The sequence below is a fragment of the Notamacropus eugenii genome, chromosome 2 (genome assembly GCF_028372415.1).
Source record: "Notamacropus eugenii isolate mMacEug1 chromosome 2, mMacEug1.pri_v2, whole genome shotgun sequence".
Taxonomy (NCBI): Eukaryota; Metazoa; Chordata; class Mammalia; order Diprotodontia; family Macropodidae; genus Notamacropus; species Notamacropus eugenii.
The window spans coordinates 205,564,141-205,584,408 of record NC_092873.1 but is presented as its reverse complement, the minus strand read 5'-3'; the positions used below and the strand labels follow the sequence as shown (position 1 = coordinate 205,584,408).

At 38.2% G+C, this 20,268-nt stretch overlaps 1 protein-coding gene across 1 annotated transcript in view; it reads right to left on the bottom strand.

Annotated features, from left to right (window-relative positions):
* SMPDL3A (sphingomyelin phosphodiesterase acid like 3A) overlaps positions 1-15,238 on the bottom strand; it is a 29,185-nt gene extending 13,947 nt beyond the window's left edge. The window contains exons 1-4 of the mRNA XM_072643190.1: positions 14,936-15,238; positions 7,019-7,232; positions 5,541-5,685; positions 1,229-1,325 (exon numbers count right to left, since the gene is read on the bottom strand). Of these exons, the coding sequence (XP_072499291.1) occupies positions 1,229-1,325; positions 5,541-5,685; positions 7,019-7,232; positions 14,936-15,059 (580 nt within the window). The 5' untranslated portion in view covers positions 15,060-15,238. The remainder of the gene's footprint in view (positions 1-1,228; positions 1,326-5,540; positions 5,686-7,018; positions 7,233-14,935) is intronic.
* Between the last annotated feature and the right edge of the window lie 5,030 nt (positions 15,239-20,268).

Sequence of the window (20,268 nt, the reverse complement as noted above, 5' to 3'; positions counted from 1 at the left end):
TCTAGGATCATATATGAACTAACAAAAATGAATTTTTGTGACTCTATGCCAGAACTCTAACCTCTATGCCACCTACCTGCTACTCCTCAAATAGAGCATTCCATCTCTCAACTCCCTGGACAAGTCCTGATGGCTCCTCATTCACGTTTAAAAGGCTTGCCCTCCTTGTCTCAGATTCCTAGCTTCCCTAAATTCTTTTAAGATACAAGTCTTTATATGCTGCCTTCTGCAGGAGACTTTTCTTGACTCTCCATCGACAATCTCTTCCCTCGAAGACTACCCTTCCTTTTACACTTTATATATCTTGAATGTACACAGTTACTTGCATGTTGTCTCCCCTGTTAGAATGTGAGCTCTTATAGAAAAGGGACCTTGTTTATTTTCTCCTCATTTTATCCCCTTAATTTAGCACAGCGTCTGACACAAAGTACTTTGAAATGTATGCTTGTTGACTGACCAGACCATATCCATTAGTTCTCAATTTAAGGTTTTCTTAAGGACATTATTTAGTTATCAGTTTGTCTGGATTTGAAATTTCTGCAAGTTTTTCTCTCTCCAGGAGTTGTTGTTAGGTTAAAGAGTTCATCTATTGTTTTTCAGTGTTTAGTCAGTAGGCCATTTAAATAGACTCTAACTGACCAGATTAAACAAAAGTTTCTACCTAATCACCTACTTTTTAGGGCATCTATCAGATTGAGCATGATGGTATACCATCTATGTGTTTATATTCTTCCTTACAGACATAGTAATATATTTCCTGTATGCCATTTTAAAAAATGTAACATCTCACCATTCCATTCTACATTGGAAAAGCTCAGTCATTTAAATTTTACATGGTGGTTAGTCTTGCAAAGTAGTGGCTAATTGGTTAGAGTTGGCACTTGCACATGTTCACACTTTTTAATTAACTTGGCTACTGCAATGGTTTCAGAGCTATTTTTTATTCATATTCAAATCCATATGTCAATTTTTGTTTCAGGTGTCACATGCTAATTTTTCTCCAGACAGTCATTCAGGAAGGGAGGGAAGAAGGCAAGGGACAGAACTGCCTACAACATAAACTGGTTCATAGCAGCAGTACTAAAGCCAGGTTAACAACTCACAGATTCCAGTAAAACAGGGTGCTAGAGCTCTCTGGGACTGGTATGGCATGCCCAATCAAATGCAAATCTAAACCCCATGTTTTCAAAGTATGGCAAAGAAGGCATCTATAACTCCTGAAATTTACCTATTCTCAAAGTATGGATGGCTTCCTCAGTTAACCATGGTTTCCAGAAGTTCGCTACAGCTTCATATACTTTGCTGGTGGATACAGGCAGTTGGTCCTGACCAAATAGAACATAAGACACAATTTAAATTTTGAGTAAGGTACATGAATGAAAAAGAATGATGATAGAACTATTTTAAAAATAAATAGCCTAAACATAATGATCATATTCTTATGACCATAAGAACACGAAATCTTCTGAAAATTTAATATAATTACAGATGCCAATTTGATTCCCTTAGTTCCTGTGATTTCCCCACAACATATCCCCTTTCATGGTCTTTATCCGAAGTAGTATGGATAGAGTGAATAGAGTGCTAGACTTGAAGTCAGAAAGATCTGGGTTTAATTATTAATCCTTGATGCATATTAACTATGTGATGCAGAGCAAGTCACATATCTTTCATGTGCCCCAAGATCAAAAGATCTAAAGCTATAAGGGACCTCAGAGGCAACCTAGTCCAAACCTCTCATTTTTCCAAATGAGGAAGCTGAGACTCAGGGAAACTAAATTACCTGCCCAATATCATACAAGTAGCAAGCATTAGGTAAAAGGTTTGAACTGAGGTGGGTCTTCTGACCCTATAGTCAGTGCTCCTTCCACTGTCACATTGCCACAGATGAACACTGTAGAATACATTTTTCTAGGACTTGTCTACACAGTTTCGGACAGATTGTGAAGGATATCTATTGGGAAAGAAAATTCCCATACTTGGAATTCCCTATGTTGAAGAAATCACAGACTCTTGTGTAAATCATCTGTAAAATGGGGATAATAGCATCTACTCCTCAGGGTGACCGTGAGGACCAAATGAAACACCTGCAAAGTGCGAAGCACAGTGACTGACATACAGCAAGCACTACTTAAACGTTAGTTACTGTTATTAGAATTCCAACCTTGTCTCTTAATCTGAAGACTCTTTACATCTGCTTTCATTTTATCTTTCAACATGGTTTGAGCTTCTCAAAGAATTCTTGATAAATGCAAGTTATTACTTTTATATTTATGGAGAAAATACAGCTGTTGTTACAGCAGCATAAATAATTTAAAAATGCAACACCTTAATTTTAGAGAATGGAGATGTAAATTAAAACTCTACAGACACTTTCAGAATCAGAAAATCATTGTAACAGATTAACATTTTGTGACATTATGCTTAAAAATCAAAAATTTTCCCCATGACTGCCCACCCATATATTAGTGATGGAAACTCCTCCAAGATATAGATCCGCATGCCAAAACCAATACAACATCCTAGTCATTGCTCAATGTGACCCAAGACATTAGTTCAAGATGATTTTTCCTGATTGCCAAATATATGATGGCAACTTGTGTACATTCAGGTTAAGTAATAAGGAAGCAGCTTGTTCTAACCGGAACTAGTTACTACATTTTGTTTTGTTCTACGTCAGAGGTCAGAGTCACTTGATAAAATATTATACAATGACATGTCAAACAGGACTTCAATAACAATCCACTGCGTAAGAACCCCAAACCATCCTTGGTCAGGTCTTATTTACTGCAATTAAATGGAGATTCCAAGACTCTAGGTTGAAAAATATTATAGTATTTAGAATTATTGAATCATAGAAATTTTTAGAGATGAATGGGAACTTAGATATCATATAATCAACCCTCTCATTTTATAAATAAGGGAATAAAGACTTGCTGCAATAAATAAGGCTGTAACCAGAATGAAGATCTCTTCATTCCCTCCAGTCCACCACATTACCTTCTGGGTGTGTAACATCCCCAGCCAAGAAAAAAGGAAAGGAACTAGGTTCATCCAGCTTTACTAGTACAGGGGTGTGAGAAAAGCCTAAAGATTAATCAGGGACCCTAACACAGAGTGCTTGCTTGGGTGGGAGCAAAAAGGAATCTCAAAGGCTGCCAAGAAAATACCTACCTCTTCTATTATAATGGGTGGAGATATGAATATGTGCATGTGTATTTGTGTATCTATGGTAAATATTTATATGCCTTCATTAGACATTATGCTTTTAATTCAATAACATCTTTCTTAGTCATCATTGCCTAATATCCACTATTATTATTTACAGATAACTCTGGAAAAAGTTGTCTCTGTGCTCATCATGGAAAAATTTCCATTTCTGCTAATTATGGGAAGACAAAAGTCATTTTAATAATATTGCCAAATGAGGCAGGGCTCTATGAATACAAAGTATTGCACATATCATCATCAAAAAAGTGATATGTTGGTTATTTTTATTGTTTTTTCTTGTCTTTTCTATTTTCTGCTATATGGGAAGAGAGGTATATTCAGAAACAAAGGTAACATAAAAACATAAAATAAATAAAAATTGAATGCTTTTTTAAAATAAACCAATGTTCACAATTTAGAAAATATACAAAAACTTCTAAGAATTGGTGCAGAGGGTAAAAAGAAACAAGAAAACAAGAAACATACAATGACTACAACAACGTGAATTGAGAGAAATACAACCTCATACCCACAAACACAGATATTCTGCGTACACTGACAGACATGGTTGATATATTGATCAGTTTTGAACTGGTTCTTCCTTTTCTTTTTTTTCAATTCTTTGTTATGAGGGCTAGCTTATAAAGAAGGAAAATTTGTCTGTTTGCTGATTAAGACAATGTAAAAAGAAAAGAAAACAATATTTTTAATATAACTTTTCTGAGTTCTCAAACTGAGGAATTAAAGCTCTTTTACCAAAAAAGATTCATGAGCTGAGAGAATACATGGGATCTTAAATGGTAAAGTAAATGAAGCTTATGTGATTTAGAATGGTTATATTCACTCTATCCAAGCTTTATTGAACATTGGTAGGCCCTATTCCTCAAAATCCTATCTCCTCCTTGAGTTCCAAAGACACAATATAATGCTGCTTCTCTTCCTACTAAGTGTTATGTCTCAGTCTGTTTCAGTGGCTCCCTATCCAATCCTGAGTCTTTATGTTGTGTGCTTCTTACGGTTTTGCTTGTGGATCTTCTTTGATTTCCTTGGTAAAATCACTTGTTCCTGTAGCTTTAGCTGCTACCTCTATGCTTATGACTACCAAATTTTTATCTCTAGCATTCACTTCTCTTCTGAGCTTTAGACTCATGAGCTCCAGATGCTTTAGAACATCTCTACCTACATATTGACCATCTGTGTCCCACACTAGGAACTCTGTCTCTCCTCAAATTTTCCTCCTTACTTCCTTCAAGTCCCAGCTAAAGTCCCACCTTCTACAAGAACCCTTTGCCAGATCTCCATAACTTAGTACCTTCCCTCTGAAATTCTCTGCAAGTGATCCTGTCTATTTCTTACTCATACAGTCATTTCACACATCATTTCCCCCATTAGGCTGTGAGCTTAAAGGCAGGGACCAATTTTGCCTTTCCTTGTATTCTCTGGTATTTAATAAGTGCTTGGTGATTTAACTTAACTATTAGGTAGCATGCAATATGCACTACTTTGAACAAAATGTTATAAGAAGTTAGCATTATTAATAAGAAGTTGGTGGTATTGACTCAAATCAGAAGAGACAAAGATGCCTTATATAAATAAATACATATTTTCAAAGGAATTGGCCAAAATGTGGCCTTTGACACTGATTAATGCCCATATCACATTCAATCACAAACTAAAAAATATACGGGAGATAACATGCATCTTTGGACATTGTGTATTGCTTTATCTTGAACAATCATCTACTTTTGCTGACCCATAGTTCCCCCAACCTTCTTCATAACACTAAATCTTAGTATCTACAGATCATCCAAAACTTAATTTCATTCTAGAATTCAGAAATAATTCTAAACATATGTTACAACAGCCTATTCAGTCACACATATCAATCTGTAGCAATAGGGAGCTATATTTGATAGAAGAACTGGAACCCTTGGATAATTCCCAAACCTAACTTTGGCCAAAAGTTCAAATTCACTGCCATCCTTAATGACAAAGTGAAAACTTAAAAGTTTAAATTTATCCCCTTTCCTTCCTCCCCCTTCCCCCCATAGAAACAATAAAAAATAAATAAAATTACTCAAAAGAGGAAAATTAGGTGATAAGAGTAAAAGTAACAAAAGAAGCTTTGGTAATACCCAAAATGGATCATCAATCCCTGAAGAACCAAGAAATTGACTCTACATTTTCATACAAAAACAACAGTTCATTTATTTTAGTTTACCCCATCCCTATTCCCTTTCTCATCAAATAATCAATAATAGATCCTAACAACACTACCTTTATCCCCTAAAAATGACAATTATTTTAAGGCTTCTGAAAGAAAAAGTTACCTGAGGCCAGTAGTCATGATTGCCCAAAGCAGGGAAAACCTGGAAATTGGGAAAGAGGCTTTGGATGGTGGTCGTCATATTTCCAATGACATTTATTACTACATCCGTGGAGAGTTCCTTTACTGGAACATGAGGAGGGCTATCCCTGAAGAGAAGATCATGTTCATTAATTAACAAAACAGATGGCAATTAAGGGGAAATGAAGTTTTCTAAGAAGTTTTGCTGATCACCTTAGATAAACAATGTTTACAAATCATGACAAGTAAAATTGCTGCAAATAATATTCCAAAAATAATAAACTGATATCAACCATATTTTTCACTACTTCATTACCACACTCAAGAGTTGTTTTTGCCCTTCTTTCTCCTCCACATTAAGTTTCCTCACCTATAAAATGGAAATAATACCATCTACTTCACAAGGTTTTTGTAAAGATTAAATCAAATAAAATAATAATTAAATGAAATAATCTTAAAGCAGTATAGAAAATGATTAGTTGTTGTTAATGATTCTTTCAGAGGATCAAAAAAGGAAGTGAATCCAGAGGGACCTGGGAAACAGGAACCAAGGAAAACCATTTAAATGTGAAAAACAAACAAGTATATGGGAAAGGCATAAGATAAAAGATGTAACTTCGTGGACTTAAAAGGATCAGTTGAAGAAGAAAGAGAAAAGACCTAGGGGAGAAATAACTGCTTTCTTCAAGTACTTGAAAAGAGGGATTGGCTTTGTTTTGATTAATCACAAAGGGCATAACTAAGCAATCAAAAGGGATAAGTGGCAAATAAGAAGATAAGGACTTGTTTTTTAAAAAAGATCCTTAAAAACTAGAGCTATTCAAAAGCGATATGAATCACTTTAGCAGCCAATGGAACCCTTTTCTGAAGATCTTTGAGCAAACAATGGATGATCACTTTGGGGGTATATTGTAGAGGGCAATCCTATTCAGTTCCAGATTAGTCTAGGTAACCTCTGAGGTCCTTTTCATCTCTGAGATCCTAAAACTTCTGATTTCTGATTTTTTTTAGGTACTAGATATATAGGCAGTACGTTCATGACAAGAGTGATATAGAAAGACCATAAAAGGAAATTTTTTTAAAATTCCTAAAACATATATTCCATGACTTCTCATAAGAACTTCTATCAACACAATGATAAAGTACATTCAGTACTTTCTATAAGAAACATTTTTTCAAAAGCATTCCAGTTGTAAAATCTTTAGTGTTTCACAATGAATTATTTTAATTATATGAAAGTCTATAGTAAATAAACTCCTCTTATACATGAGTAGCTTCTTCAATATCTTATAATTTTTAAAAAATCTCAATTTTACCTAGTGTTAAGTAATCAAATAAATGTAAAGCACTTGAGGAAATATCTTCTATAATACATCTTCATAAGTCATTTGCTATTCTATTGAGGTTTTTCATAAAGTAGACACTACATAAATTCTAACTGCTATTGGCTTGATCACTTACCCAGTCCATATCATGAAAGATGCTTGTTGTCCAGAACTCTTAATGAAATTAAATGCTGATAAAATGAGCTGATATGGAGAATCGCATAGAAAATCTCCAAAAGGACCAGGGTTGGAAGCATTTTCCCCCTTGGATGATGAGCATACTTTTGTACGGTCCTCAGTGATATGATATGTAGGGTCTAGATGTAAGTCAGTCACATGCCAAAACTGTCCTATGGATTGAAAGGAAATATTGTTGAAACATCTTCCTCTAAGCTCAAACTTATGCAATTTTCCAAGAAACTGGAAGCAGTTCTCCACATGATGGCAGGGAAAATTTTGAGTCAATAATGTGCTCACGTGCCCTACAGTTTAATGCAATTTTTCCCATGTGAGTAGATGAGGAAACAAATGACAGCTGGAAGAAATGACTTGACTCACTGGATTCATCAACTTGAGACACATTTCATTGGCTCAGAGATAGCGTGAACATGTAAGAGCTAGTTTGCATAATGAAATACATAGGGACACCCTTGTGGGAGGATATTAATGCTACTTTGTGCCTTAATATCATGTTTCCTTGAAAGATTTATGACTTTAGAATTATTCTCTAGGCACGACTATTTGCATTTTTCCAGAGAGAAAAACTCATATAGAAAGAAAAACTCATATGCCCAGTGTTATGTGCTGAGTTAATGGTAGAGCCTGGACTGAATACTCTTTCTCCTCCTTTCTCATCTGAAACTGCACTTGAGATTAACAAAGAGTGAATACAATTTTTAAAGCAGAAGCTTTTAAGCCAAATGTAGGAATTTCCATTTAGATTTTTTGAAAGCTATCTAATGGTTGCTCATTATCTAGGTTTTGCTTCTTTTTGACTTAGGAAGGGAAACAGTTGTAGGAAAGGATAGTTCAATGCTGCTTCAACAGAATAAAGAATGCTTTTTGCTTATAATCACTATTAACTGAGAAAGAGAGACACGGGGCAGGGGGAGAGATCTGAGTCATCTGCTTATAGATGATAACTAAATGCACAGACTTCAAGTTACTAAGAGAAAGAATGGGGGGAGGGGAGAAGAGGGATTAAAATGGAACCTTGGAATACACCCACAATTTGGAGTTAAATACATGGATGATCATACAGCAAAGAAGTCTGAAAAGTGACTAGACAAATAAGAGAAAAACTAAGAGAAAACAGTAACAGTGACATTCAGACTGGTGAAAGTATTCAGATGAAGAGGCTGTCAAAAGCAGCAGAGGTCAAGAAGGAAGGATATGGACTGCAGAAAGGTCTACAGAATTAGCAATTAATAGGCCAGTGGTAAATTTGGAGAAAGTAGTTTCAGTTGAGAAATGAGGCTGGAAACAAGATTGTAATAAGCTGAAAAGAGGCCAGAAGTATGAGCATCTTTTCCTAGGAGTTTGACTGTGAAAAGGAGAGATAAAGGATGATAGTTTGAGTGAATGGTAGAATCAAGTGAGAGTTCTTTTTTATTTGGTTTTGTTTTAAAGATAAAAGAGACCTGGTATGCTTGTAGGTAGCACAGAAGAATACTCTGTCAGTGGAGAGAGTGAGATCAAGGAATAAGCAGAAAGTTGGCCTTGATGAGCAGTGCATCAGGAACTGGAGTAAAAAAAGAGAAAATGGGGGATGAGGCCAAAGAGATTGTTAGAGAGGAACTCAGAGAATGGTGGCTTATTTTCTCAGTAAACTATGAAAACCTACTCAGAGGTAGGTTTTTCCTACCTCTGCTGAAAGGGAGGTAGGAAAGGTGTGATGGGAGATTAGAAGACAGAAGAGAGGGTTTGGAACAATCTCTATAGGAAATGAAATAGAAATTGCATTGGGGGAGGAAAAAAAGGATTGCCATGCAACAGTGAGCACACAAAAACTGAGATTAGACAGGGTCAATGAGTAGTGGATCTAGTCAACAAGGTTTTGGTAACTTCCTCCAGGTCCTTTTAACAGCCAAAATACAAACAGTGGAGACTGATGCAGATAATTCAGGGTTGGGGTTAGGAATGGCATGCCCGGTAATAAGAAAAATATGCAAGGGATTCAAGAGCAGAGGAAACTGTCAAACTGAACTGGTAAACTATAAAATTAAGATTAGGGTAGGAAGAAAGATCTTGGGAGAATACAAAGTTTAGGTGGCAACCAAACTAACCCTGACAGAAATACACCACATGCTTCAAAAACACAAAATAATGCTTGACAACATGAAAAGTAGTACTGCAAAGCAGAGATGGACTACTACAGACTGCGGAGATGAAATAAGGAGGGCTTTGGGAGGACATCCGAACTGGGCTTGAAAGATTTATAGTAAGTTAACAGAGTAGGGATGTGAAAATGGAGGGAGAAGAAAAGTGTGAAGAGAGAGATGGGGGAATGGGAGAGGAGCAGGGAGAAAGGGAGAAAAAAAGAGAGAGAGACAGATAAAAGGAGAGGGATAGCCTTCAGCGAGGAATTTCCTCCAGCAGTTTACTAATTCAAATTTGAAGATATGTAATTTAGTTTTAGAGAGTTGCCTGGGCTGATTCCTAAAAAGACTTATCCAAGGTCAGTCAACAAATATTTTAAGTAGAATCAGAGCTAAGTGCTGGTTACACAGTAAACATGTTATCAGAAACCAATAAGGAAGCAGCTTTGAAAACAATGTGTGGTATTTATTGCATAGGTTTTCTTGAAATTAAAATTTATTGTTTTATATTGAATCCTCTCCTATGGTCTTCTATGTACATGGTAATGTTTTTTTTTCTTTTCTTATTTTGTATTTAAATTTAAAACAAACAAAAAAAATTACCAAAAGAAAAATGTTATTAGAGTCAAGCTTTGCATACTGGTCTACTTGACTCCAAGGTCTCTATTTCCTACACTCCTACTACATCCATTAAGTTTATGGAGAGGATTAATATAAGATAAGGCTCCAACAGCAAGATAGTATCAAGACTATTTTAGCAAGCAAAAGTGAGTCAGCAAAAATTTCTGAAGGCGAAACACAAGAGCTTATCCAAGTCTTTCCCTATTAATCCCCTCAAATTCCAAAGCCTTATGGTCTAGAGTCAGGAGCTGTTATTATTATTGTCCTGTCCAATTCTTTGAAAACCCCACTGGGGTTTCCTTGGCAAAGATACTGCAGTGGTTTGCCATTTTACAGATGAGGAAACTGAAGGAAACAGGGTTAAGTGACTTACCGAGGGTCACACAGCTAGAAAGTGTCTGAGGCCAGATTTGAATTCACAAAGATGAGTCTTCTTGACTCCAGGCCCACTTTATTCACTGTGCCACCCAATTGCCTGCATAGTCAGGAGACTTGGTTCTGAAATTTAATTTTTATGACAGAAAAAGTACTGGATTTCAAGTCAGAGAACTAGAACTCAAATCCTGTGCGACTTTGGGAAAGCCATAATATCACCTAAACTCTGCATTCTCCCAAGATCTTTCTTCCTACCCTAATTGTAATAAGTTGAGAAAAAGAAGCAATAAATATAAGCATAAACATTGACTGTGAAAAACCTAAGTAAAGGATGATAGTTTGAGTGGATGTAGAATCAAGTGAGAGTTATTTTTTAATTTGGATTTGTTTTAAAGATAAGAGAGGCCAGGCATGTTTGTAGGCAGCACCAAAGGAATAATCTGTCAGTGGAGGGAGTGAGATCACTGAGTAAGCAGAAAATTTGGCCTTGGTGAGCAGTGCATCAGGAACTGGAGCAAAAGAAGAGAGTTTCCTCATCTGTAAAATGAAGGAGTTCCACTAGAAAGACTTCTCAGTTTACTTCTGATTCTAACTTATGAACCTATGAATCCTTGGTCCTGACACTTTTTGGCTTTTATGACTATGGACAAGCATAGATCTAACCCAGTGCTCCTCTAGCTTCAGTTGCCCCTCATTACTTTTTGCATAAAACATAAACTTTAATTTGACCTTTCACAATCTGGCCCTAGCCTCCCTTTCCAGGCTTGATTATATGTTGCTTCCCCTCATAAACTGGTGGCTTGCTAGCCAAACTAGTTTTCTTGCCATTTATTAAACATGATATTTCAGCTCCCATCCCCATACCCCCGTAGAGGCTGTCCCCTATATCTAGAATGTTCTCCCTCCTCTCCAGTAAATAGTGGGACTCCTGGTTGCCTTCAAAGCTCAGTGTACCTGCCACCTCCTTCAAAAGACCTTTTATTTTTTTTCCCTATTTAGTATGCACTGAATCACTATGTATTTTACAAATATCCTAAATTTACTTACTTTTGAATTCTTGGTCTCCCTAGGGGAATAAATTCCAAGAGGTCAAGTTTTTGTTTACCTCTAACCTAGAACAGTGATTGACACATATGGTGGTGATGGTGGTGGGGTGGTGGTGGTTAGTTTTCATCCTTCATCTTCGAAGAGGACCTAAATGACTTTACCATGATAAAGTGAAATTTCAGTGTGTCCAACTGTGGCTGATCAGACCAATAAGAGTTTGGAATGCTCTACCACAGATTGGACACAGAGAGGCCATGTGAATATTTGGGGAGGATATTCCAAATTTCCACATCCTGCATTTACTTTGTGCTGTCTCAGTTCTGCTTTGCCCTTTCTGATGTGGGCATGCCATACTGAGCAGTCCTGTGCCAGTGTCTCCCATGTTGCACAGTCAAATTCAAAGTTCTTAAGAGACACTGTGAGAATATTCTTGTATCACTTCCTCTGGCCACCACGTGATCACCTGCCCCATGCAAGTTCTCCATAAAATAGTCTTTTTGGCAAGCATACATTTTGCATTCAAATAACCAGCCCTTCAGAGTTGCAATCTCTGAAGCATAGTTTGAATACGTGGCTGTTCAACTTGAACAAGGACTTCATTGTCTATTACCTTATCCTGCCAGGTGATCCTCAGAATCTTTCTAAGTTCAAATGGAAGCAATTCAGTTTCCTGGCATGGCACTGGTAGACTGTCCATGTTTCACAAGCATATAACAATGAGGTCAGCACAACAGCTCTGTAGACCTTCAGTTTGGTAGTCAATCTAACACCTCTTCTCTCCCAAACTTTTCTTCGTAGTCTCCCAAACATAGAGCTAGCTCTGGCAATACATGCATCAAATTCATTGTCAATGTGTACATTCCTGGAAAGTATACTACCAAGGTAAGTGAACTTATCCACAGCATTCAAAACTTCTCCATTTGTTGTAACCAATGGTTCCAGGTATGGATGGTGTTGTGGTGGCTGATGAACACCTGTGTGTTCTTGGTGTTAATTATCAGGCCAAAATTACAACAGTCAGCAGAGGATTGATCCATACTTTGTTGCATCTCAGCTTCAGAGGCTGCATTGAGTGCACAATCATCGGCAAACAGAAAATCATGCACCAACATTCCCTCCACTTTGGTCTTGGCTTGTAGACTTTTCAAATTGAAGAACTCACCATCAGTATGGTAGTTGACCTTGATGCCTCATTGAAAGCATTTGTCAACATGGCTGAAAACATCATGCTAAAAAAACATGGGAGCAAGCACACAGCCCTATTTCACTCCACTGGTGACTGGGAAGGCACGAGAGCATTGTCCATCATCTAGAGCCTGGGTAAACATGCCATCATGAAATTGACATAAAATATTGATGAACTTTTCCAGGCAACCGAATTTTGACATGATTTTCCATAAGCCCTCATGACTACCGGTGTCAAAGGCCTTGGTCAGATCTACAAACGTTGTGTACAGACTTCTGTTCTGCTCCTGGCATTTCTCCTGGAGTTGTCGGGCAGCAAACACCATATCAACTGTTCCTCGTCCCTTTCTGAAGCCACACTGGCTCTCAGGTATATGCCCATCTTCCAGGTGAAGAATCAGCCTATTAAGGAGGAATCTAGCAAGAATTTTGCTAGCAATGACTAAGAGAGAGATCCCCCTGGACAATGGAGGCATCCTTGAACTCCTGGGGGATAACCTCTTCTTGCCATATAACCTGGAAAATTTCAGTCAGCTTTTGTATAAGCATTGGTCCCCCTACCTTGTAAATCTCAGCTGGAATAGAATCAGCACCAGGTGCTTTGTCACATGAAAAAAGCCTAATGGCCCTCAAAATCTCTTCTTCTGTTGGAAGTTCAGCTAAGGAGGGATTGACTTCAACCTGAGCTAAACAGTCAATGGCCTCAGCATTGATTGATGATGGTCTGTTGAGAACACTATGGAAGTGTTCAGCCCATTTCTCTAGGATCATGTCCTTATCACTAATCAATGTGGCTCCATCAGCACTGAGTAGTTGTGATGCACCATAGGTTTTTGATCCATAAATAGCTTTCAGGGAATCACACATAATATAGGTACTGAATATATGATAGTGATATGTATTGTAATTAATTAAGCACATCTACATAAAGTCTGGCAGCATTTCTCCAGATTTACCAGAAATAAAAATAAAAACTTGAGAGACTAGAACTAGGGAGTAAGGAAATGAACTTGGGGTGGCAGAGTTAGAAATAAGAAATACTGAAGCCCTAGTTTTTTCTGTAAATATTCACCTTCAATAATAATCATACACAATAGTATGGAAATCTTCAACTGCTGCATTAGCACTTTAGGCTTTCAAACACCTTGCAGCTATATTTTCCCCTTTGCCCTTCACTTTCTATGAACCTAAGTAAACTTTATTTTTCCTTTCCCCAAAAGAGGAACCGTTGACTTTGAGTACAGTTCACTAGAAGTCATGGTTCAACTAAATCCCTAAAATCAACGAGTCATTAGCTCTTTTATACTGTGAATTTGCGGCTTTAAATTCCAAAGAGGAGTGTCACCTCAACAACCTCTAAGAAAAGAAACATCAGAGGGCAGGGAAACCCATTTATCTGAACTGTGTTCTCTCCCCCATTATCTAGTACCATGGTTGGCAGTCAACAGTTGCTCAATACACTTTTATAGGACAGTGTACCCCCGAAACCAAAGGAGCAGCTAACACCTGGGAAATCGTCAGAGACAACTTTCTTGTTATGTCTGTCACTCACTGAAGTTGGAAAACAGACTTGTTTTCACTACAGAGTAGCTGAGTCACAGGAGCTTGGCAGCCAGGGACAGGTATATGCCCCAACACATTACAGAAGAATAATCACTTGCTCAGAGACAGAAGTGTTTGCTTCCATTTTAACTGTTGCATGCGCTTAAGAGACAGCTACTTCCATAAAAAAGCCAAGTCCTTCCGGGGAACTTTCATTTTTGGAAGAGCTCCGGAATTCGGTGGGTGAGTAGGGTGGAGAAACCCCTCGATCTTGCAGTCACTAGCCTAAGATAGCAAAATAAACCGCAGCATTCAAAGCAATCCAGAGTAGGAGGCAAAGAAAGCAGGCCCACGTAGTGGCCAGCCCAAAGTAAGATCACAGGGAGGTGTTCATTTTCACCAATTTTTTCCTCCTTCCCGGTGGAACTTTAGAATAAAATGAAGAAAGACCTCTAGCTTTCGTTTTCCGGTAAGGTTAGTGTGACCACCTCCGATTCCAAGCAGTCAAAGGTAACAAAGAAGGTGGTTGTCCAAGTAAAAACAAAGGATTGGAGTTGACTGCTCACTCTTACCAGAGGCAGTTCTGTTTGACACATTCCCTTGGGCTGGACTTTGGAGAATGGATCCCAAAGCAGACGCAGCCCCCCTCACTGTCTCACCCTCGGCCCTTAGGGTAAGCAGGCAGGCAGGCAGGGGCACCCTCTCTTCCCTTTACTTCCCCCCACCCTCCCCATATGTTTTTATCCTTCCCCCTCCTTTAGGCTTTCCTTCCTGCCTTCTCTCTCCGCCCAAGCTTTAGACAACTCAGAAGTGCTTCCCCCCACCCTCTTCAGCTAAACTGAAGAAAGAGAGATGAAGGCTTTTTTTATAAATGTAGTAATGTATCTAGAGACTGCAGCACCTCCGCTCCCATTCCCTACAGCTCCCCATAGCCCACCACTAGGGTGGTATGGCCGAGCACTTACCCACCGCAGGGTCCTGAATTCGGGCGGCAGGGGCAGAGTTCCCGACTGGGAGGACAAAGGCAGAACAGAAATACAAGCTGCTCGCTAGGCAGCACGCCCAGGAGATCGCGCCCCTCAGCTCCATAGCACAGGCCAGGCCCTCCGGAGCCTACCCAGAAAGCTCCAGCCGTCTCGGGCAGTTAAGCTGGGGCCCTAGGTCAGGCCCCAGGGGGTGGGGTGGGAAAAGGAAGCGTTTGCGGGAGGCTCTGGGTGAGCCCGTCACGTGTGGCCAAAGTGGTATTGTTAAGAGCTGAGCAGCTTAGCGCTGAGAGCTACCCTCTGCCTGGGGTGTTCCAGCTCCAGCTCCTTAGCGCCGAGGTCCTGTTCTCCTTAACTAATATCCCCGCTCCAACTTCTAGGAGTTGGGGCCGTGAGAATCTCTTCATATTCATTATCATGGTTTGTCCACACAAGCATTCGATTTTACTATGCGCCGGGCACTGTGTTAAATTCTGAGGACACCACGAAACACGTCCCTTGCTCACAAAGAGCTCACATTCTAATAGACGACGTGCAAAAACAAACGACCAAGAGACACCTTACAAACTCTTGAGCACCTCCCGTCCTTTGAAATCCACCAAAATACGAAGTTGGGATGGAAAGTGTCCTGGATCTTTGCTGTTCTGCACTTAAGAGTTTTAAGGAAATTGATAACGGGGGTAGTATGTTTTCTTTTTCCCTAAAAACTCTTTGAGACAGGTTAGCTACCTAGTCCAAGTGGGATGAGAATTTCCCATTGCTTAGTCTTGTGCGTTTAGTGATTGTTTCATGGTGAGGCTGAAAAGTCCTAAAGAAAGCAAACCCCTACATTAATTATCAGAACGTGGAAATGTGTTAGGGGAAGAAAACATCTTCTTCTTTTCTTACCCTCAGAAAACTGTCCCGGGAAAGTGCATTTATTTCCCATTAAGGGAGACGATCTTTTTCCCCCGTGTAATCTAATGGGTGTTGTGACCAGTGAATGGGACTTTGAATGGAAAACCAAAACTGCTCAGTCCTGTGTTTCAAGTCCAGCTAGGGACATGCTGAAACAACATTCAAAACTGTAAAAAGTACCAAACTGCTGTCTCATCGTAGGACGAAAATGGTACTTGGAAACTTTCAGCTCACAAAAGAACCTTTGGAGTTAAAGGTATGTGGGGGAAAACATCAGAGCAATAAATGCTCTGAGAGAAAAGAAATAAATGACAATTTTCTGGACAGCAAAATAAGAAGGTACATACTGATTGATAACTAGAATTCTAGACCAAAGAATAAATAAACAAATAAGGAAGAAAATGATGAATTGGGTTACATGGCTTTTGAACCATCATTAATGTCATTTATAAATAACCTGGTAATGTTGTTCCATGCGAAATTCTCCAGTTTGTTCCTTTGTGAAATAGATTGGGCACTATAACACTGTCTACAATCTGTGGGACACAGTATAGATGTACAAAATGAATATTCATCCATAAAAGGCATAATTAAAATAGTGTAGAATATCCTGTGGCTTCTTTCCTACCTATCTCTTTCATATCCACCAATCAATAACCCTCTTGTCTATCTAACCTAATTGAGACCATGGTACACACATTTATAAATTGTAGATCTATATTTCTCCCCAGGAGAGTTGGAGAGACTAGTGGCTGTATTGTTGGTGAGAACAGATATGAGATGGTATTCTGCCTTCCAGTAGCCTGTAACTGAGGTGTAACTGCTCTGTGTTGCAACACATCTTCTTGATAGTCTTTATCTTTTAGACACTGGTGTCTTAGAAATGACTTCTAACTCAATTGCCTTTGGTACTTGGAGTTTGTCACTGCTGATCTTACAGTAAATACCTATATCAATAACATACAAAGAAATTAGTTTCTTGACAGCACTTAGCGGCAGTGTGGTATGGTCAGTAACAGTGAAATACCTAGATTAAAGTCCTGAGTCTCTTTCCTTACCTCTGCCCCTTTTACTGGGTTTGTGACCGTAGGTAAGGCATGATTTCTGAGAATCAGTTTTCTCATGTCTAAAAATGGGGTAATAATATTGTTATTATTCATCCTTCATTTTCAAAGGGGACCAATGACATCACAAGGGTGATGTCTTGATTTGCAATTGGATTTAAGCTATCAGCCTCACTCTCCTCCACAGACATCCAAGTCCAATGGCAAGACAGAAGTCAAGATAACTAGCACGCCCAAGATGCAGTGAGTGACTTGACTTTAAGGATTCATGTTAGGGAAAAGGGGATACACATAGCTTACCCTGATCCTCAATATTTGGATAAAAGAAACAAGTACTAAAAGAAAAACATTACTTTTGCATAAAATGGATGCATAGCAAAAGAAAAAAGCTACCTGAAACAAGCAGAAATGTAAACCAAAGTCATCGCAGGTGGCAACACTGAGTCTAACATTAGCAACATCAGATATCAGACAGAAACAAAGAATTCTGAGTTTGTCTTGGTAATAGAAATTGTAACATTTGAGAAGACAACTTTCCAGAGTCATTAGCAATGTGAGGGAGAGGAAAAGAAAAGATGAGCTTTCAAAGGCAAATCTCTGAGAGAGGAACAAAAAATAGGGCTTGTACTTAAAAGAACTTCAAAAAGGCTACAAAGAAAGCCAGGGAGTCTTGGGGATGTTTACCTCAAAAGAGTAAACACTATTAAGAGATTCTTTCATGCAAGAGATCCAAGAGTAAATACTTTAATGAGATCGGGGCCATACCAGAAAAAATAACAGCCAGAAGGAAAACCACAACGTGCTTGTGATATGCTATAAAACACTGAACATCTTATGAAAACTGTTAGTCTTAGGAAAATGATTATGCCACCTCACGTGGAATTAAAACAAGGCATATGCCCTGAACATATTTTTTTTTTTCAGTCCAGACCTATCATTGCATTGATATGGGTAATTCCCAGTGTGGAAACTCTCCTCATCAGTCTAGATCAACAAGTCCTCTTTAATTTACACTCTGAAAGAAATGTCTGGAGCACTTAGGTAGGACATACAGCCATGGACACACAGCCAACATAACCCAGATTGTCCTGACTCCTAAACCAGTCCTCTACACACTTTACTTTACACTTACATTGCTTTGCATACAGAAGGAGCTTAATGTTAGGTGAATCAAACAAAAAGGGAATGTGGGCTAACCTAGCTTATTACATCTCAATTTTAAATTATTTCTTCATTATGGATTTATGTTCCTCTCAAGATAATTAACTATAATTCTAAGCTATCAGTGAAGATAATTCATATCTGAAAAGATGTTGGGATCCAATTTCCTTAAAGTTCTTTATGATGAGTTTACAGGCCATTTAAAGGACAGCCTCCTCTCTGTTTCTATAGTGGGGAGCAAGGCCTGTAGACCACTGACCAGAGTGGTCCCAAGTTAGCAGTCCCTACTTCAGTTACCTCTCTCCTATGGTCTACCTGAAGTGAGGCAATGCAATAGGGCACAGCTAAGCCATAGGTAATGGCTTAACCTCTCTGTTCATCCAAGCCCCTAGTCTTCTAGCCCAAGGATTGTCCAAGGAGGACTGAAGGATTGCACATGATACCCCAAGTCATCTAGTCATGATGAACATTTCTGATAAATCTGATGTGACATTCACTATGACAGCTTCTGTAACTCCTCCACTGCCCCTCTGACCAGCTGAAGAAGGGTCTCCAGGATTCCAGCTGTTGGGGATGATGTGTACTACTGAATACACAAGGATGCTCTGAGAAAGTGCTTTGTAAATTGATAAGGGCTATATAAATGTGTGCTATTGTTTCTATGTAAACAGGATAAGAGTCGAGTAAGAAAGTACTTAGAATGAGCCTGAATGCCTCTCTGGAGAAGGCAGGAAGATTGCCAACACTAGCTATTTTACATTTAAATCCTGTCACCAATACCACCCTTTCTAGTTTAGCTTTTCTTTCCATTCCATTTAGCAGTCTCCCAACGGGGAAAAGAAAAGTTTTCATCCTTTACTCCACAAAGCAAATAAATCCATTGTCATGGAAATTATTGCCATTATTATACAATCCAACTCCATTTCAAGAAGCCCAAGTGCCAACTTTACATCTCTAGAAATGGAGGTGGGAAACAAATATTTCACATAAGCACATCATAAGACAGATCTGAGTTGATCATTTTTCAGCCAGGGTTTAGAAATGACAAATGTCAGGACAGGTATGGCAAGCACCATCTCATTGACCCATTTCAGGCCTTATAACAGAGTCCTGACACAATATTTGTAGAGCTGTAGGAATTCCTTTCCCACACAGGTCTCTGTCTCACAGAAACTGATTGGATGTAGTTATTTTCATTCATATGCTAATTCAAGATATCTATCCGTATTTTAAAATTGTCTCACTAGACATCATTGTCACTAAAATAATTCAGTATCCTGCTGACTATCCATAATACTTTGAGATAAAAGTTTTCAAATATTTTTAAATATACAATTCAAATGGATTTAGAGTAGCTATGCTAATTGAAATGGAAATTTTTTTTTCCCAGAAGAATGTTTACCCATTTTTTTTCAGTTCACACAGAAAGGTTTTCCTAAAAAATCGAAAGGACAGTAAATTAAAATCCTATATATATATTTTTTTTGCTCTAGAAATCAGGTCAGACGAAGTGTTAGTTTTTTTAAAGGCTGACCTTAAAATAGCTTCTTAACCTAAAGTCTGTGAACTTATGTGTGTATGTATATGTGTATATATGTACCTATGTGTACATATATGCATGTATATATACATGTGTGTATGTGTGTATGTATTTATGTATGTATGTTATTTCAATAGAATTGATTTCCTCTGTAACCCTATGTATTTTATTTTATACCTTTAAAAACATTATTGTGAGAAGGCATCCATAGGCTTCACCAGACTGCCAAAGGAGTCCATGACACAAAGAAAGCTTTTTCAAATTTAAATCTTAACTGAAAGGTTTCCCCTCCATTCCAGTTTATTTTTGTATAGTTTTTTTTTTAAATAAAATGTGAAAATCTCATTTTGTTTCTTTAGACTGCATTAAAGCTCAGTTTTAACAACTCAAGGTAGTAGGTGTGTCTTGGCTCCTATATATATGGGTCTAATTTTCAGAAGTACCTTATTATCTTCCCATCTATAATTTGGCATTGACTCTATTAATAGTATTACAACAAAGCTTCCATGTACTTCATTGGGCTTTTTTCTTTTTGCATTCTACACAAAGAGATTCTAAGAACTGTAAGCCTTTATAAAAGGCTAATTTGTTACAAACTGCCCTAATGCCTATCTCCCAGTCAAAGTACTTCCATTAATTCATGAAGCTGCACA